Source organism: Halichoerus grypus, chromosome 9 (genome assembly GCF_964656455.1).
Source record: "Halichoerus grypus chromosome 9, mHalGry1.hap1.1, whole genome shotgun sequence".
NCBI lineage: Eukaryota > Metazoa > Chordata > Mammalia > Carnivora > Phocidae > Halichoerus > Halichoerus grypus.
In genome coordinates this window covers 109,348,602-109,365,831 of record NC_135720.1, presented here as the reverse complement: position 1 = coordinate 109,365,831, position 17,230 = coordinate 109,348,602, and the positions used below count along the sequence as shown (strand labels likewise).

Genomic DNA, 17,230 nt, shown 5'->3' with positions numbered 1-17,230 from the left:
GTGTGCACATGAGAGGCTGGTAAAAGCACCGAGACAGCTGGGCCCTTGGAGACTCAGATGCTCAGTCCTCGTTAAGAAACACTGCTCAAGGCTTTGAGCCCAGGTTCAATGCAAGTGCTCCACGCAAGCGTTACAAGGAATGCAGAATCTGCAGAGGTTTAGATGGGACAGTATATGGGGCTAGCATGTTCCTTTGCCCCCGTCCACTTTCTAGAGCCCCAGTGGGGAAGAGGAGCCCAGGGGTTTCCAGCAAGAAAGACACACTCTTCGTAGGGCTGGAGCTGCCTGCCCTTGACCCTTGTAAAGGGTGGACAAAATGTGAACCATGATATCCACCACTGGGCTGCTCCATGGGTCAGATACTTCCTGCGTCTTATCTCATATAATCTTCATGATGCCCACTACAGATGGGGAAACTGAGCTCTGATAGAGGAAATAATCTGCCCAGGATCACACTGTTAGTAAGCAGAGCTGGGGTCAGGACCCAGCTCTGTCTCACTTCAAAGCTAGTACTTTTTCCTCTGGAAGTGATTCTGATAATGAAAGAAGCCATGGGGCAGATTATTGACGTTGGTATCGACTTGTCCTTGGTGTTTGAAGGCAATGCCCTTTTTCCATGAATGCCTTTCAGATCTGGGGCTGGGGCTGACGGAAAGCCTCAGCCTCTCCTCGAGTGCTGGCCTGTGGAAGACTGCCCTTTACGAACCAACACCATGGCCTGCAGCCTGATCCCACTTGGTATTTGCAGCTCCCCTGCTGGGTGTGAGGAGTTGTCCTTACTGGAGTCTGAGCCTTTCCCAAGTTCAGTGGCCGGAATACCCAGAGCCAGCCTGCTCTTCTCCTAGACTGTGTGCTAGGAGTCCTGAGGAAGGCAATATTGAAATTTCCAACCAGGCGCCAGAGCCAAAAGGGCCCCTGTGGGCTTCTGGAGGCTTCCGTAGAGCAAAGGCTATAGGGCCCAACATGGCAGTTGCTGGTCCAGTGCCCTGTGTGGGAGCTCAAGCCATGAGTTATGTGGCTCTACCATGGCTGACAAGACCTCAGGGCCAGGGAGGCATTCCGGCTGGTCTCCTCAGCTATCCAATAATGATTCACTTACTGAACACCCACTCTGGGCCTTTTGGGGCTAAACTATCTCATAGAGCCATAGATTACTCAGCCCCACCTGTTTGAGAGGTCAACGTGTCTATTCTTACAGAGATTGATGGTGTCACGAGCTCAATTACTACAATGGTCAGCAGCTCAGAGGCAAAGATTCTCTGGCTTTCCAATCAGACCATTTCCTGTTTAATGGCTCAAATTTATTGTCAGCTGGAGTGATCACATGCTGACAGGCACTTGGAGCCTCCATCCATCTTGGTGTTGATTTTGTAACGCCTTAGCTGCCTGTGGCATGCTCAGGCTTAGGGTGTGATGAATACCCTGTGGACACATGGCTGGGAGCGATAATCTCTCGGGCACACTCACACCCACAGCCACAAATCCAGTCACTCAGCCGCCATCCCCCCAGGGAGCGGCCATGCTTTAGTACAACCAGAACGGTCAGGGAAGCCTTTTTAGAGCAAAACGGAGACCTAGACACACCCTGTAGAAGGCCGTCTGCCATCCCCTGCTGCCCGAGTAACCTCCCCTGTTCTACTCTGGGCTTCTCTGCCCAAGATCACAGCCCTGGGAGGGCGGCGCTCTCCTTCTGCATTTGCTTCTTCTCTCCCTCCATGTTCCCCGTGGAGGAGGCGAACTGTGCAGAGGGTCAGCGTGCACCAGGGTCCGTGTGGACTTGCAGGCACACCCGGGAGCACACTGCAGACACAGGAGAGACATTTCTAGTGCCATTACTTGCTTCAGCTTGGCACAGGGTCCCTTCCATGGTCACCTCTGTTCAAATAGGAACTCTTCTCTCTCTCCACAGTCCTTTCGGCTGGAGCCCCAGATCCATCTTTGGTTTGCTGTCAGTGTTCTCTGGTTGCAACCACTCAGAGCCTGGCATGGCGACTCTCCTTCAGAGGGTCCAGGTGCTGCTCCTGTCTGCTTTCTGGCCCACTTAGGCTCCCCCGCTCCTCAGACGTGAGCTCACATTTCCAAACACAGGGTTTCTCTCCAAACCCGAGTCCCTTGGTAAGTCTACTGTCTGTTGCTGCAGCCTCCCTGACCAGTGGTGACCACAGGCCTCAATCCGAGTGGCTTTTCAGACAGAAGTTAGCAAGAACCTTGCATCCCTAAAACCCAGTTTCATCTTTGTCACACTGGAACAAGCCAGTCTGGAGTGTTCTCAGGGCACATGTGACCTTGTGGGACGGCGGTTTTTCTCATGCCTTGAGAGTGAGCATGGGCCTTCCTCCTATAAAAACCTCTAATGATGATGGTTGGTGCGATTTAGTCAATTCTTTTGACTGGCTTATAAGAGACATTTTAGGACTTTCAGGAATTGAGTTGAGGATCCTTAATAAAACTGTCTCCTGCCACTTTGAGAAAACTTATCTGCTACTAGCCAATTTGTAAACCAATCTGTTCGTTTCCAAAAAATTTATTACACATTAGAGTCAGAAGTGAGTTCTGAGACGGACCACACAGTCAGGCTGGCACATTTTCAAAGTATGATGGCAAGAGCTTGCAAGACAACCAAAATACCCCATATCAAGACAAGGGCCAAAAGAATTTTTTGAAGAGAATTTCCTTAAAGAAAGCTGGCAGTTTGCGTTAAGTCCACCTTATCCTCTTCACTGGAGGCAATGTGTGTGTGGAGGTCCTTCTCCCTCCCTTAAAGATCTTGAGGGGATTTGAAGACCACTCAGAAAGATTGGTTAGAATCCTCGGGAATCCGTGCATGTGTGTGGGGTGTATGTCGTGTGTGTGTGTGTGTGTGTGTGTGTGCACAGTGGACAGAAATCTGATTCCCATTCAAGAACTCTCCAGCAGGGCATGGGCTGAAGTGCTGGGAGCAAGACCAGAGAGTTCGCCGCTGTGGAAACAATGTGGGGTGTACCTACTCCCATCATGGCTGATTTCAAGCTGCCAACATGATGTTCCTGAATTCGGAGCTGGGAAGAGATGCACATGGTCAGCTCTCACGAGCCAGTATGAGCTGGCTCCGCACACCACTTGCTCCCTCTAGCACACACTTAAAACTCAGATCCTTTTTCTTCAGTGCAAAAAACTCAGATCCTTTTTTAATAGGGCCAGCCAGAAGGGCAATGGGACCTAAGTAGAAAGAAACTTGGCAGTGGACCACAGGATGCCTGTGGGCTGAGCCCTGCACCTGTCTATTTTTCTCCCCTAAGTCCCCCCTCCACCGCCTTCTACTCTTCTGCCACTTGCCCTGGGAGGCTGGCTGGTGGAACAGTGGGCTTCCTTACCCCTCGCCTTCTGTCTGGGCTCAGCCAACGGTGAGCATGGGCAAGTGACTGGAGGCGCGGGAGGGGAGAGGGGCTGAGGTGCCATGAGCTGGATGCACTGCTTGACTGAAGGTCATAGCTCCTATCAGATGGCCTGAGTCTTTCTGCACAGCCCTTTCTGTCTTCAGGTTCAGGTAACTGCTCACTCTTCTTGCCCCCTCAGGTCTAGGGGCAGCAATGCTTCCTACCCTGCTGTTGTTACAACCTCTGCATTTCCCTAAATTCTGCTAACACCTTTATAAATAGGCTTGTATTCAACTCTCTTTATAATACTTAATTTGAATTTTTTTTTTTTTTTTAGAGAGAGAGAGAGCTCAAGTAGGGGAAAGGGACAGAAGGAGAGAATATTAAGCCGGCTCCACTTCAGCCCAGAGCCCTATGTGGGCTCGATCTCATGACTCTGAGATTATGACCTGAGCTAAAATCAAGGGTCAGATGCCTAACGGACTGAGCCACCCAGGCGCCCCACCTAATTTGATTATTGATTTCAGTAACCTGCGTTGTGTTTGGAACCCAGAAAGGCTCAAAGTGGGTAAGCAATTGTCCAACAAGATACATTCCATCAGATCAAGGGACTTCCAGGAACCCATGAAAGTACCCCAAGTGAGGAAGAGTCACTTGAAACATCTGCGGGGCCCAAAGAGTACAAAGCCATGTTACAAAGTACCAGTCAAAGTAACATCTTTACCAACTGCCTTTCCTCCTTCTCTCCAACTCCTTCTTGGAGTCAGGGGAAATTGAGCTCAGCAGACTGAGGGAGGAAGTGTCTTAGAAAGAGAAGGAGCTGATTGTATTCCTTTCCTCCAGGTGGTTAGCCTTAGCTGGGGAAAAGGAGAGAAGTCTTAGCTTTGAGTGAAATTTGAATTGTTGAGACTGTAGTTACAATATAAAACGACCAATGTTTTTTGGTTCTTGTTTGTTTTGTTTGTAATTAACAATGAAGGAGCAACTGAGTTACTGAGCTGTCCAATTTCCATCCAGTGCAGAGGCCGAACTGTCCCTACTGCAAGGACTTAGAGATGGTGGAAGAACAAAAGGTGGGCTTACAAGCACCTCCCCTGCATTGCTCAGTATGTCCGGCACACCCTCTTTAGCTATTAAGTCCCTCCTAGAGGACACAAGGCACCTAGAAAAGGAAATGAGAAGTGGTAAATTTTTTGTTCCATCTTTAAGTGAAATGCTCCTGACACAAACAGTAGTGAGGAAATGAAAGTTAATCAGAATTGAATTGGGATTTGGTTTTTACGACCACTGCTCTCATGGGGATTCCACTTAACAGTAATTTTTGTTTGATCTCTGAACCCTTGGAGTGTAATCCTTCATCGAGTTTGGAAATTATTATAAACCATTTCAAACATAAAAAAGTTTAGAGAGTGATATAAATAACACCCACATACCGCCTCCGTATTTTGAAAAACTCCATAGTATGCCATAGGTGCTTCCGAGTGTGTGCATGTGTGTTTGAATGAGAATATTGCAGAGCTGGGGGAGGCCTGCTTAGTACCCACCCCCAGCCACTATCCCTGCCCCCCAAAGATAACACTGTCCTGATGGTGCTGTAGACCTTCCCTTCTTGCTGGCACACTCTGACCCTGTATCTCTAATATCTCTTAAAATTACTTCATTACTTAGCTATTTCTTGACCTAAGAGGAGGTGGCAGAGGGATTCTGTTTGTAAGTATTTGTTGGACTGTACATCTGTACATATGTTTTATGCATTTTTCTGTACTTATGTTATCTTGCACCATAACACAGAGCTCCCACTCCCCTCCCCCGATACACAATATCAGCAGTTTTACAATTTACATAAATGGCATCATTCCACATATATCCTTCAGCAATTTTCTTTCTTGCAACCATCATTGTGTTTCTGAGATTTATTCATATTGCTACATGTAGTTCTAGTTTATTCATCTTTAATTCTCTATGGTGTTCCATTATATAAATATGAATTATATGAATATATCAGATGATATGAATATATCATAGCTGTAGCTCATTTATCTACCTGCCTACTGAGGGGACCTTTGGGTTATCTTCCGTTCTTGTTTTTGTTTGTTTTTTGGCTGTTCGCCATGATAAAAACAATGCTGGTTTCCTGTTGGTAGGTCTTCCCCAAACTCATGATCAACTTCTTTGGGGAAATGAGCTTTTGGGGAAATGAGTCTTACCTAGCTCCATTACTATGCAACAGAATTGTTCCTAGGGAACACCAATACCTTTCCTGGGCTGGGACTTGCCAAGCACAAATGGTGATTTTTGTCACTTGTGCCAGCTAGAGGGGCCGGCCACCATACATTTTACCTTACCAGATGACATCAAGAGGTTAGAATTTTGTCTTCTATATATTTGACTGGTTATATGTTTATTATACGTTATATATGTTGTATATGTTTGTTATATATTATATATTTGGATATGATTGTATGTTTGCTTGTGTAACCCCAAAATTCATATGTTGAAATCGAGTCCCCAGTGTGATGGTATTTAGAGATGAGGCCTTTGGAAGGTAATTAGGTCATGGGGGTGGAGCCCTCATGAAAGGGATTAGTGCCCTTATAAAAAGAGGTCAAAGAGCTTGCTCACCCCTGTTCTGCTGTGTGAGGACACAATGAGAAGCTGGCAGTCTGTGACCCAGAGGAAGGCCTTTACTAGAACCACCATGCTGTCACCCTAATTTCCGGCTACCACCCTCTGGAACTGTGAAAAAATAAATTCCTGTTGTTTATCACGCACCTAGTCTATGGTACTTTGTTATAGCAGCCCCAACTGACTAGGACATTGGTCGAATGCTTAATTCATTCAAAGTAGCATACATGGTTCCCGCACATTTGCATGATGAATAAAATGGCCCTGGCAACTGGTAAAAGGACCATCTTTAACCAGTGCTCAGTGGAAGAGATAGGGACCGGATTTTTGCAAGGTAGGGTGATCAGTGATGCCTATGAGCACATGTGGGTAGAGGGATGTGGTGAATGCAGAAATGTGGCGACCTCCACAGTTAAGCCAACTGGTGCTGTTGGCCCAGAGCCGTGGTAGGCTCAGCAGCAGGGGGCTGTGGCCTGGGCATCTGGGTGTCTGGTTCCTGGCACTCAGAGATAGGTTCCATGCTGATTTGCTGAGCATATACTCTGTCCTTGACTCCATCACACACACACTTCACCCAGTACTCAGACCAGCCCTGGGAGCAGATATTCTTCTCTTAGGGACAAGGAAATGGAAATTCAGGAAGGTCGATGGACAAAGGTCACATGACTAGCAAAGGGTAGAGGCATGATTCAAGCAGGGCCCTCCTGATTCCAAGGCAAGTGTCTTTTTACTAAACCACAGCTGCAGTTCGAGGCTGGCACCAGGGCTGATGCCCAGAGCCTCCTTCTGCTCTCCAGAATGGCTAGTGAGGAAGTCTGGAACTACCCAAGGGGACTGGAGCCTTGGCAATTGGGAACTCGGCAAGGAAATCGGGTGGGGACTCCTCACCCACAGACTCCATCTTGAGCCTGGGAATCTGGCCAAATTTGGCCTCATGTCACAGAAGCTGGCCCTATATTCACAAGCAACTGTGGATTGGAATTGACTCAGGTGGAGAGAATTTATTACTGGTCTTACAGAGCCACCTGCGTCCTTCTGGAACCAACTGAGATGACATCTTAGCGTTTGGGGTAGCTGCTTCCTTTACATTCTGCCTTACTCCAGGGGTTCGCATTTTGATCATTCCTTTCTGAGAGGATGAAGGCACCTCTAATCCAAGCCCTCACATGTCTCCCCACCAAGGCTATGTTTCTTGCATGTCTTAAGGAGGTCTGCATTCACAAAGAGGTAAAATCATGACACCTGAGGGTGAGAAGTGTTAGATTCATTTGTTCATTCAACAGGCAACCAGCAAACGCCAGCTCAGTTTCAGGATGTGCTGGGCACAGGATGTCACTTGGTCCGACCACCTCATTTTATAAATGTTGGAACCTAGGCACAGAACAAACCTTTATGGAGGACCTACTGTGTGCCAATCCCTGTGCTCAGTGTTGGGGAAATAAAGATCTCTGTACAGTGGGGGAAATGGATAAAAGACTGAATAATTATCACACAATGTGATAAGTCCTATCACAGAGGTACAAGCAGAATTCTGTGTGAGTCCAGAGGAAACTCAGATAGTTCTGGGGAGGGGACCTGGGAATCTGCCTCTGGAAATGTCTTAGAGCCACAAAGTCTGAAGGAAGACGTGTTAAAAGCTGCAGAACCTTTTCTTCAAACAAAGGCTTCACAGCAAAAAGAGAAATAGAAGTTGCTTTGGTTGAATCAGGGTGGGCAAAAATCCTGGGGCCCTGCCGCTTGCACCCTGGCTCTCCTCCCCCTCGCCTCATGCTCCCTAAGAACACTTAGGTCCCAGAGAACCCATTCTGAAAACTACTGAGCTAGAGAATGCAGGAAGGTCCCCTCCAGTTCCATCCCAATCAGTGGTTCCTCCCCATAGCCTGGACTTCATGGTTTCACGTTCTGACTGGATCATATGAGGTGCTCAGTGAAGTCTGATAAATAAATGGATGACATCTGACCTTTTGCTTTCTCTCAAGTTTGTTATCCCCAGGAGCAGAATTCCAAAAAAGCAGTTCCAGATTCAGTCTTAAACAACAGTTTGGAGAGGCAGAGGGATGGCAGAGGCCTCGGTCTAGAGAGCAGCAGGGATGGCTCAAGAGGCCACTGAAGGAATTCTGTTCTGGAGACGAGAACCCCTCAGCAGACTCTAAGCTGGGACAACGCAGTAGAATAGGCAGCCTCTGGCCTCAGTGGCTCTCCCAAGTCTCCTCAGGGCGCCTGCTGGGGACATGCAGCTGTCACTGCCCTGTTTTCAGGGTCAGGGAGCACACACCACCCAGGGGCAATCCAAGGGTCCACGAGGCACTGCAACCACAATAGACTGTTCTTGGGGGCTTTTTTTGTTCAAAGGATTTCTGCTCCTGGGGTGGTGAGAGGGGTGGGGGAGGGGAGAGGAAGACTAGTATTCAAGAGGCTAGTATTGGGGGCGGGGGGAATCTCAGGATACCATTTGGAACCTGCCAATGTCATGCTCACGGATTTTTATTTATTAATCATTATTATTTTTATCTTCTGTAACAGTATATTAAAAAACATGCCTACACATAGAAGCAATGGGACGTTCCAGGAGGTTATGTTTTCACAGAAGTTGGGTCAAGGGATAAATGCAGAGAAAGGTGTGGTATTATCCAACATGGACAGCTTGTGTGGGGCACATCTGTGAGCTTCTCAAGGGCTGTGATCTCCCCACTTCCATCTACCATAGAACAAAAGAATGGACTGACCACCTACCCACAAGGGGCCAGGCCAGTCTGCAGGGCAAGTGATCAGCGTGCAGCAACCTGCGGCAGCATCATATCTCAGCGGGTGATGTCGGCAGCAGATTTACTCAGACAGCCAGACGTCCCAGAGGCCCTCCCTGAGTTTGGGCTGGAAGCATGTGTGCCCAGAGGAACAGATCAGAGCAGGGCAAGTGGGCAAGGGGCTGGGGGTGGGGTGGTACAGATTATTTACTCATCAGTCAGAAATGCTGAAGAATTGGAATGACTGCTTGGGGGCTTTCTTTTCTTAAAAGGCCTCTTTGACCAAAGCTTCCTTGCTCAAAAATGTTCAGTGGCTCAACTGCCCATAAGATAAATGCTCAGATTCAAGGCTTTCAGTGAAACTGGCCCAACTCACCATTTTAGATTTTCCCTCCACTACTTCAAATAACTCCCCAAGAAAGTCCTCTCCCTCTACCCTCCACACACGAAAACACATACCCCACACAAAACATACACACACCCCACACAACCACACATACAAATACCCCACACATACCACACACACACACACACACACACACACCACACCTATCTCCCCACTCTGTTCCGAACCTCATGGTTCGGCCTAGGCCTGTGGCCTTGGTGACAACTGCCAGGGGCCACTCCCTCTGGTAAGTTCCCAAAGCTCTCATGGCCTGTCCCTCTCACCTGACACGTTTCACATACTGCTAGTGCCATGTGTCTCAAATCTGAATCACAGGCATTTGGTAGAGTTTTGACTGTGGGCAGAAAAAGAGCTTGTCCCTGATCAAATATTGCTCAAAAGAGACACTTAAGAGAGAGGCCATAGACCACATTCCTGGGGCTAGCTTCTCCTGGTTTTATTCCTGCTCTGTTGCAACCATCAGAAAGCAGAGTACCTGCAGCAGATTACCTCAGCCGCTCCCATAAATGTTTTCAATGAGTTATGCTTTAATGTCAGGCCTCTTGCTTTTGTTGAGGGTCGATATAAGAATCATCTGGTAGAACAACATTTCGGTATCTTTTGTAAGACTGCTGTTGAAGACATCATTCACTGTGTCACTCAATGTCTTTTAATAAGAATCTGCACAATAAATTCTGGGTTGTGTTTCATTCCAGGAAGAAATTCTATTTCTGCAGATAAATTAGTTAGAATGCTTCCTGTTGTCAGAAAATGAAAACTACATAACTCTGGGTGCTTTGCGTTTTGCTTAGTGGCTAGATAAGAGAGAGTCAAATTTATTGCCACTGTATTGTGATCGGCTCAGCTGTGGGGTCCAAAAGCACTTACTCCTTCTACTTCTTTTAAATGGACTTATTTTATGTTCAAATGTCCCATTATACTTTTGCAAGATGTGTGAGTCTGGAAGTCATCTGGGGAAGCATTGATTTGGCCTATTTATTGCCCATGCTGGGTGCGAGGGGTACAAAGATTATTCGACGCACCCAGCTTTCCAGGAGCTCACATTTCAGCATGGAGAATACAGCTCTGAAAAATACACATTACAAAATAAGGTTGGCGCCTTCCAGAGGTGTGTGAGGCTGGAGGACAAAGCAGGCTTGGGGAGAAGGGGCCAGGCAAGGCTTCATGACAGAGGCCAAGGCTGAATCCGTTTGGGGCTACGGTGGGAAGAGGGTAGTGAATAGGATAGTATGTGTAACTAAATCCAAAATTAGATAAAGAGTTACCTTTTTATGTGTATTTCCCCTTATGATGGCTAGAGTAGAAACACTTTGAGGGCAGGCATCGGATCTCTGTCCCTCTGTGAACTCCAAAATGCCCTGCACAGGGCTGAGGGTGACATGGTGTGGTGGTTACTGCACGGGCTCTGGACATGCGTGTCTGTTTACATCCCTGAGCTGAGCAAAGTTAGGCAGGTTCACTTAACCCCTTTGGGATTTAACTGTAAAGTGAGGGTAACAGTAATATCTCCTTCATGGGGATTTCAGGAGCATTAAAGAAGAAGCTACACATAGAGAGCCTGAGCTCTCTATAATAATAATATATAAGAATATATAATATAATTATATATATAATTATATATATATAATGATTATATAATAATAATATATAATAATGCCAGGCACACGCCAAGTTCTCAAGGAACATTTGCTGATCAGCCTCATCTGCATTACGGACAATGTTATACCATTCAGGGCAGCTTAGTACAATAAAGTGGGAAAACCACACGCAACTAAATGCAGCAAAGCAATTTCAACCCAACCAGCTGAATCTAGTTCAATTAATATCAGTTCCAAATGATGCCTGATTAAAAATAGCATTGTTTTCTTGTTTCCTGAAATGATATGTGGGAGTAGGCTCTCCTCTAAGACAAGAGGAACATTTGTTTGTTGATGATATTCACAGAACTGATAATTGATGTTTCTCTTAAAGGACCCAAGACTCTGGCTGTTATATCGAGGGCACACCCCGGGCCCTATGCTTCTCCTGCCCCACGTCTGTCTACCCTGGTTTCCCTGTCCACTCACTTTCTAAAGGGCCGGGTTTCCCTGGGTAGGCAGTAAATGAAGGAAGTACCATCATCTAGATATTCAGCCAGGAAGAGAAGTCTTTCTAAGAACACATACGTGCACAAAACTGGTGCTTATCTGGATGGCCATGCTGTGGTGACAAATGTTGAACCACCAGCTCTCTGGGGGAAAAAAGCGCCCCAATTTATAATAAAATTTGTCAATTTCCGTGGCGTAACTAGTCCCACGAGGCTGGTTTGAAGCTGCCGGGGTGACGTCCCTGCATGTGGAATTAGGAAGAGATGCACAGTAGCGCGACCTAAGACAGCATTTCCATGATAAAGACACAGTAGTAGCAGATAATCCCAAGAGCAGAGATAATAGTAAAATGTAGTAAATTACAGATGGTCCCCAACTTACGATGGTTCAACTGAGGATTTTTTGGCTTTCGGATGGTGCAAAAGTGATGCCCACTTAAGGGAACTCTACTTTGAATTTTGAGTTTTTATTTTTTCTCAGGCTAGCGAAAGGAAGCATGCCAGGCTTTTGTGACGCTGGGCAGTGGCAGGGGCCACAGCTCCCGGGCTGCCATGTGAACAACTGATACACTCAACCACCCTGTACCCGTCAGCCACTCTGTTTTTCACTTTCAGGACAGAATTCAATCCATTACAGGAGCTACTCAACACTCCATTAAGAATGGGCTTTGGGTTAGGTGATTTTGCCCAACTGTAGGCTACTGTAAGTGTTGTGAGCATGTTTAAAGTAGGCTAGGCTAAGCTAGATGTATTGTAGGTTAAGTGTATTAAATGCATTTTTGACGATATTTTCAACTGATGATGGGGTTATCAGGATGTAACCCCACTGTAAGTCAAGGAAGATCTGTAATTAGGAAGTGATAACTATTGAGTATTTGTTGCCTTTGTATTTTAATATAATTTAATAGTGAGTTTCTATAATTTAATTTTTTAAGATTTTTTAAATTTATTTGAGAGAGAGAGAAAGTGCGTGTGCAGGTGCAGGATGGGGGAGGGGCACAAGGAGAGGGAGAGAGAGAATCTTAAGCACACTCCTCGCTGAGCGCAGGGCCCTACACAGGGCTCAATCCCACGACCTTGAGGTCATGACCTGAGCTGAAATCAAGAGTTGGATGCTTAACTGACTGAGCCACCCAGGCGTCTCTCTTTAATTTTTTTTTAAGATTTTATTTATTTGTTTGACAGAGAGACACAGCGAGAGAGGGAACACAAGCAGGGGGAGTGGGAGAGGGAGAAGCAGGCTTCCCACAGAGCAGGGAGCCCGATGCGGGGCTCGATCCCAGGACCCTGGGATCATGACCTGAGCTGAAGGCAGATGCTTAATGACTGAGCCACCCAGGTGCCCCTCTAATTTACTTTTTAACAACAGCTGTGTCTTACCATGTCTCCCCAAATTTCTAAAATGGTAATGGTCGCTCTTGCGATGGGTGCAGAGCTGGCTCCAGCCCATCACCAGATCTACAATGTCTTCCACATGGCATCCCTCAAGTTGCCATTAAATCTTTGCTCCGCTGAGATACAAGATTGCTTTTACACACATTTTCTTAGGCATACATCCACTCATACATACACAGACATATTCTTAGGCAAAATACATGAGAAAACCTCTCCTACTCAGCCTTGCTCATTACCCCCTCCCCTCTTCCCCCCAGAACAACCAACCAACCTGACCTACACTTTCATGGAAACCTCAGAACATGGAGGCAAAAGAAAGAAACAATACCAGAAGGGAATACTTAAAATGGAGGGAGAGTAGACAGGAGACAAAGGAAGGAGAAAAGAGAGTGAGGAGGGCAAGAGTAGAAGTCGTCACCCCCCATTCCTCCCCTGGAAGCCCCAAGTACAGGGCACCAGGGTATACTGAACACTAAATACACCAAGCTGCTTTGGGTCTCCCCGGAACCCTGGGTCCTAGCCCTCGGCCCCAACTCTGGCCTGAGTGGCGAGGGTGAAGGCAGGAAACGGCTCTATAAACAATGTGTTGCAATAAGGGGTTTCTCCCCATGAGAAGAACTCTGAAATGTGGTCCCCAGGGGACTTGTGAGCACTGGCTGTTCCAAAACTCTGTCAGACAAGCTCCTGAGAAGTCTGGACTAAAAACATGGCATTTAAGCTCAAAATGGCAGCTGGGAGATGTTAACACTTCTTTTCTAATTGGGATAGTGCGCTTTTAAAATAAATAGGTATTTCAAATGCTCTTAATTAGACTTCCATCCAGAGTGTTTTCCATTTGAAGCCTGCTGATTACTTCAGGCAAAGCTGGGCCCTGTTGAACCTGACACCTGCCGTAATTCAGGAGAAGGCTCCCAGAGAGATGAGCAAGAGGAATTATGGAGAAGACATGCAGCTATTTCCCACAGGCCCAGGACTGTCTGGGATGGGGGTGTCGGAGAGGATGGGGCACCTCTTGCCCTGAAAACCTCAGGAACTGACCAGTGTTTTCCAGTCATTTTTTCTAGTCACTCAGCCTCGTGAAGACTGGAGAATAGACCAGATGGCAGCCCTCAGATGCAGGGCCTAGTGGCAGTCCTTAGGGATGACTCCCCACCCAGTGACCTATTCGTGAGGTCCGAGGGTCACCTTGGCACAGCTGCCCCACAGAGGTCCTTAAGACCCTTCCTAGCCCAGCCCTATGAATCAGGGCCCTGGGGGGAGTCCTGGCTGCTTCCTGGAGAAGCACTCAGGAGCATCTCAGCCCTGACTCCCTGCCTGCATCTCTGGTGATGGGAGGGCAGGCCCAGCACGTTGACCTGACCTCTCAGTGCCAGGGTCCATGGAGGGAAGCTCAAGTTCTGGTCAGTGTGCCTCAGGCTTCCTCCTTCCTTGTTTCTGATGCAACCAGGGGCTATGTGATATGATCATTACTCTAACTGAAACTAAACAACCCGCCTTCCTAATAATCCAAATTATTGGGGTTCAGTGGGTCATCCCTATGACATTGGGGGTCTCCTCCATCTCCTCTCTAGATGTCCTGGGTGCTGGACTTCTCTGACTTCAGGTGGTTCCAGGGGCCAGGCCATCTCAAGTGGAACCCTTCATTTGGAATACATGAATTGCTTATTTCATCGCCATAAGTGCTTGGCCAGCTGGAGAGGAAACAAGGGGGTCGTGCCCCAGATACCTGCTCCACCAGGCTTTCTGGGAGCTGAACTCTCCTCCCAGGTGACTTCCTTGGGTCCCATATCAAAAGGGGGCATTTTCTGCAGCTGTCCACTGCTTCAAAGATGCCAAGTTTCCCTTAGCATATCACTGTGTCGGTTAGTGTTTGCATTATTAATGTATTTAGTGAGCCCATCATTGTTGGCAGTGAATGGCATGGGGGCTAAGAGCACCACGTGTGGACTCAGAGACCTGGCTTCACATCCTAGTTTCAAGGATTCCTAGCCATGTGACCCTGGGCAAGTCATTAAATTGCCCTCATCCCAAAAAATGCACTTACTTCTGAGGACAGTCACGAGGCAGAAAGGAGACCAAGCACACACAGCAGTGCACAGGGGTGGTTCAGAAAACAGTCGCTGTCTTCATCACTCATGGTTGTTGTTAGGATTTGTTAGTAGTAGCTCTGGAAAGCTCAGAGTAGAGCTCTGAGAAGCTGGGACCTAGGGGTGAACTTAGGTTGGGGTGTGGGGTGGAAAGGTCAGGAGGATGAGGCAGCAGCTAGGAAGGTGGGGTGCCAGTCCGGACAACTGGGAGCAAGCATGCAGGACGGGGGTAACTTGTCCCAGAGAGCAGAGAGGAGGAGCATCCAGAGGAAGCTGCACTGACAGCAAACCTTGCCTTCCTTAACCTTCTTGAGGGTTCTAGATGGATTATCTTTTAGCTGGGTCTAGGTTTCCAAGACCACACAGCTTGTATTACCTTCACCTTCTTCCTGCATCTTCACTTCGTACCCACCTAGAGCTACCCGCTGCATATGCCGCTGGGTGATTTCTTCCTTCAGGCGACCTGTCAAAGACACAAAGGAAAACCACTAGTGAGTTTCCTGCAGGCTGGAGGAAGACTTTACCTCAGAAGCAGGTTGCAAGCAAAAAAACCCCCAAAACAAAACAAAAACAAGGTAGAGGAAGGAAGATAAAAGTGGGCATAGCTTCCAAGAAGAGCCCTCCAGGTACTGGGTGGTGTTGGAAGAACGGGCTGGCTGGCATGCTGGCATCTTGGCACATCAATGTAGATACACATTTCACCTTTGGGTTCAGTTACCTTAGTCTGTCACTTGTAACCTTTGTTAGGGCCCTAGTCTCTTCAATAGTTCTATCTGTCTATTATTAATGGAAGGAGAGGCAGGATTGGATCTTATAATAATTTACAGGGCCACTTTTAAATCTACTTTTATTCTTTTAAGCTGTATGAAACTGTGTCAAGGAAAAAAATGGCTTTAGTTAAGGATAACCTTAATATGAACACAGCAGTTGATCATTTACTATGAAACATATATTATTTATTCTAGGTTGCATTAATAAAGGTATAGTGTGTGGTTGAAGGAAGGTGATGGTGGTGAACTCTGCATATGTACGCTGTAGTGGTCAGACCACAGTTGGCATTTGTTCTGGGAGTTACTCTTCATAAGGAATGTTAGTAAAATAGAAAATATTTATAGAAAATGGTGAGGGATCTAAAACCATGCCATATGAGAAATATTTGAGGTGATCTGAGATATTTAGATGGAGAAGGAAAGACTTGGAGGGAGAAGAGGCTCAGAGATAATCACTGTCTTTAAAAATCTGAACGTTGTCGGGGCGCCTGGGTTGCTCAGTTGGTTAAGCATCTGCCTTTGACTCAGGTCACGATCCTGGGGTGCTGGGGTCAAGCCCTCATCGGGCTCCCTGCTTAGCGGGGAGTTTGCTTCTCCTCTCCCTCTGCCCCCCACCCCACTCATGCTTTCTTTCTCTCTCTCAAATAAATAAATAAAATCTTTTAAAAAAATTAAAAAAAATCCAAACGTTGTCATTTGGATGAGAGAACAGATTTATCTTGGTCCTCTCCCTGAGGGCAGAAGTCAAGTTGAATAAAGACAGACTAGGGGCTCAATAAGAGGGAAGAAACAGTTCACAATGAAGACTGTCTCAACATGGATTAAGTTGTCTCAACCTGGACTACATTTCCCGGCAGAGCAGTGAGTCCTTTCCTGACAGTGTTTGAGAAGAGGCTGGGTGATAGTCTTCGGGGTGTGAGAGCAAGAACTCCTGCCCTGGGGAGGACTTGGGGTGAAGTGACCTCCAGTGTTCCTCTATCTCTACTATACTTCCATGATTTCATGCTGGAAGGAGGGGTGAAGCACCCCACCCCCTGGGTTTGTTTATATCCAAGGGCTCAGCACACTTGTTAAAATGTCATTGCTGTCTGCATCACGTGTCCCATTCACGAGATGTGACCGGGCCCTTGGGGACCCCGAGAGAGCCTGGGAACTTCACCGCTCCCTTGTCTAATGTATTCCTTTCTTCACATAAAGTACATTTGACACCTCAAAGGCGATAGCTGAACTGAGTTTTCGAAAGATGAGTAGACAATGAAGCAGTCACAGGAGACCCCGTCACTCACAGAAAGTTCTAGGGCATCTCTATAGAATGCTATGACTGGGAGGGATGGCAGAGGTCATTCACTTTAACGTCCCGCCCCATTCAGGAGTCCCTGCTACTTGTATGACTTGTATGTATCCAGGCTGTTCCACTGATTAAGTTGCATAAAAGGAGTTACTGATGTGATGTTGACACTTGCTTCCCTTAACTTCCAGATTTGGACCTGGTCGGTTCTCTGGAACAGCATAGGAGAAGGATCCTCTCTCATTGGCAGTGAGGATCTGAGTATGCCATGTCTCCACCTGGACTTGTCCTCTCTGGGTTAAATGTCACCAGTTCCTTCAGCTCCTGCCAGAGTGCAAGTCTGTGCCTTGCCTTCCATGTGTCCCCACGGGAGAGGAGTACGCGCAGAGAGGAAGCCAGGGATTGGGCATAAGCAGTGGGAAACCCTAATTTCAAGTGGGGGAGGGTAAGAATTTAGGGAATGTGTTGGGCGG

At 47.2% G+C, this 17,230-nt stretch overlaps 1 protein-coding gene across 2 annotated transcripts in view; it reads right to left on the bottom strand.

Moving 5' to 3' along the window:
- Positions 1 to 17,230, bottom strand: part of KIF6 (kinesin family member 6) — a 422,715-nt gene that overhangs the window by 30,332 nt on the left and 375,153 nt on the right. For both annotated transcript variants that reach the window (XM_078055376.1, XM_078055377.1), the window contains one exon: positions 15,112 to 15,162. In XM_078055376.1, the coding sequence (XP_077911502.1) occupies positions 15,112 to 15,162 (51 nt within the window). The remainder of the gene's footprint in view (positions 1 to 15,111; positions 15,163 to 17,230) is intronic.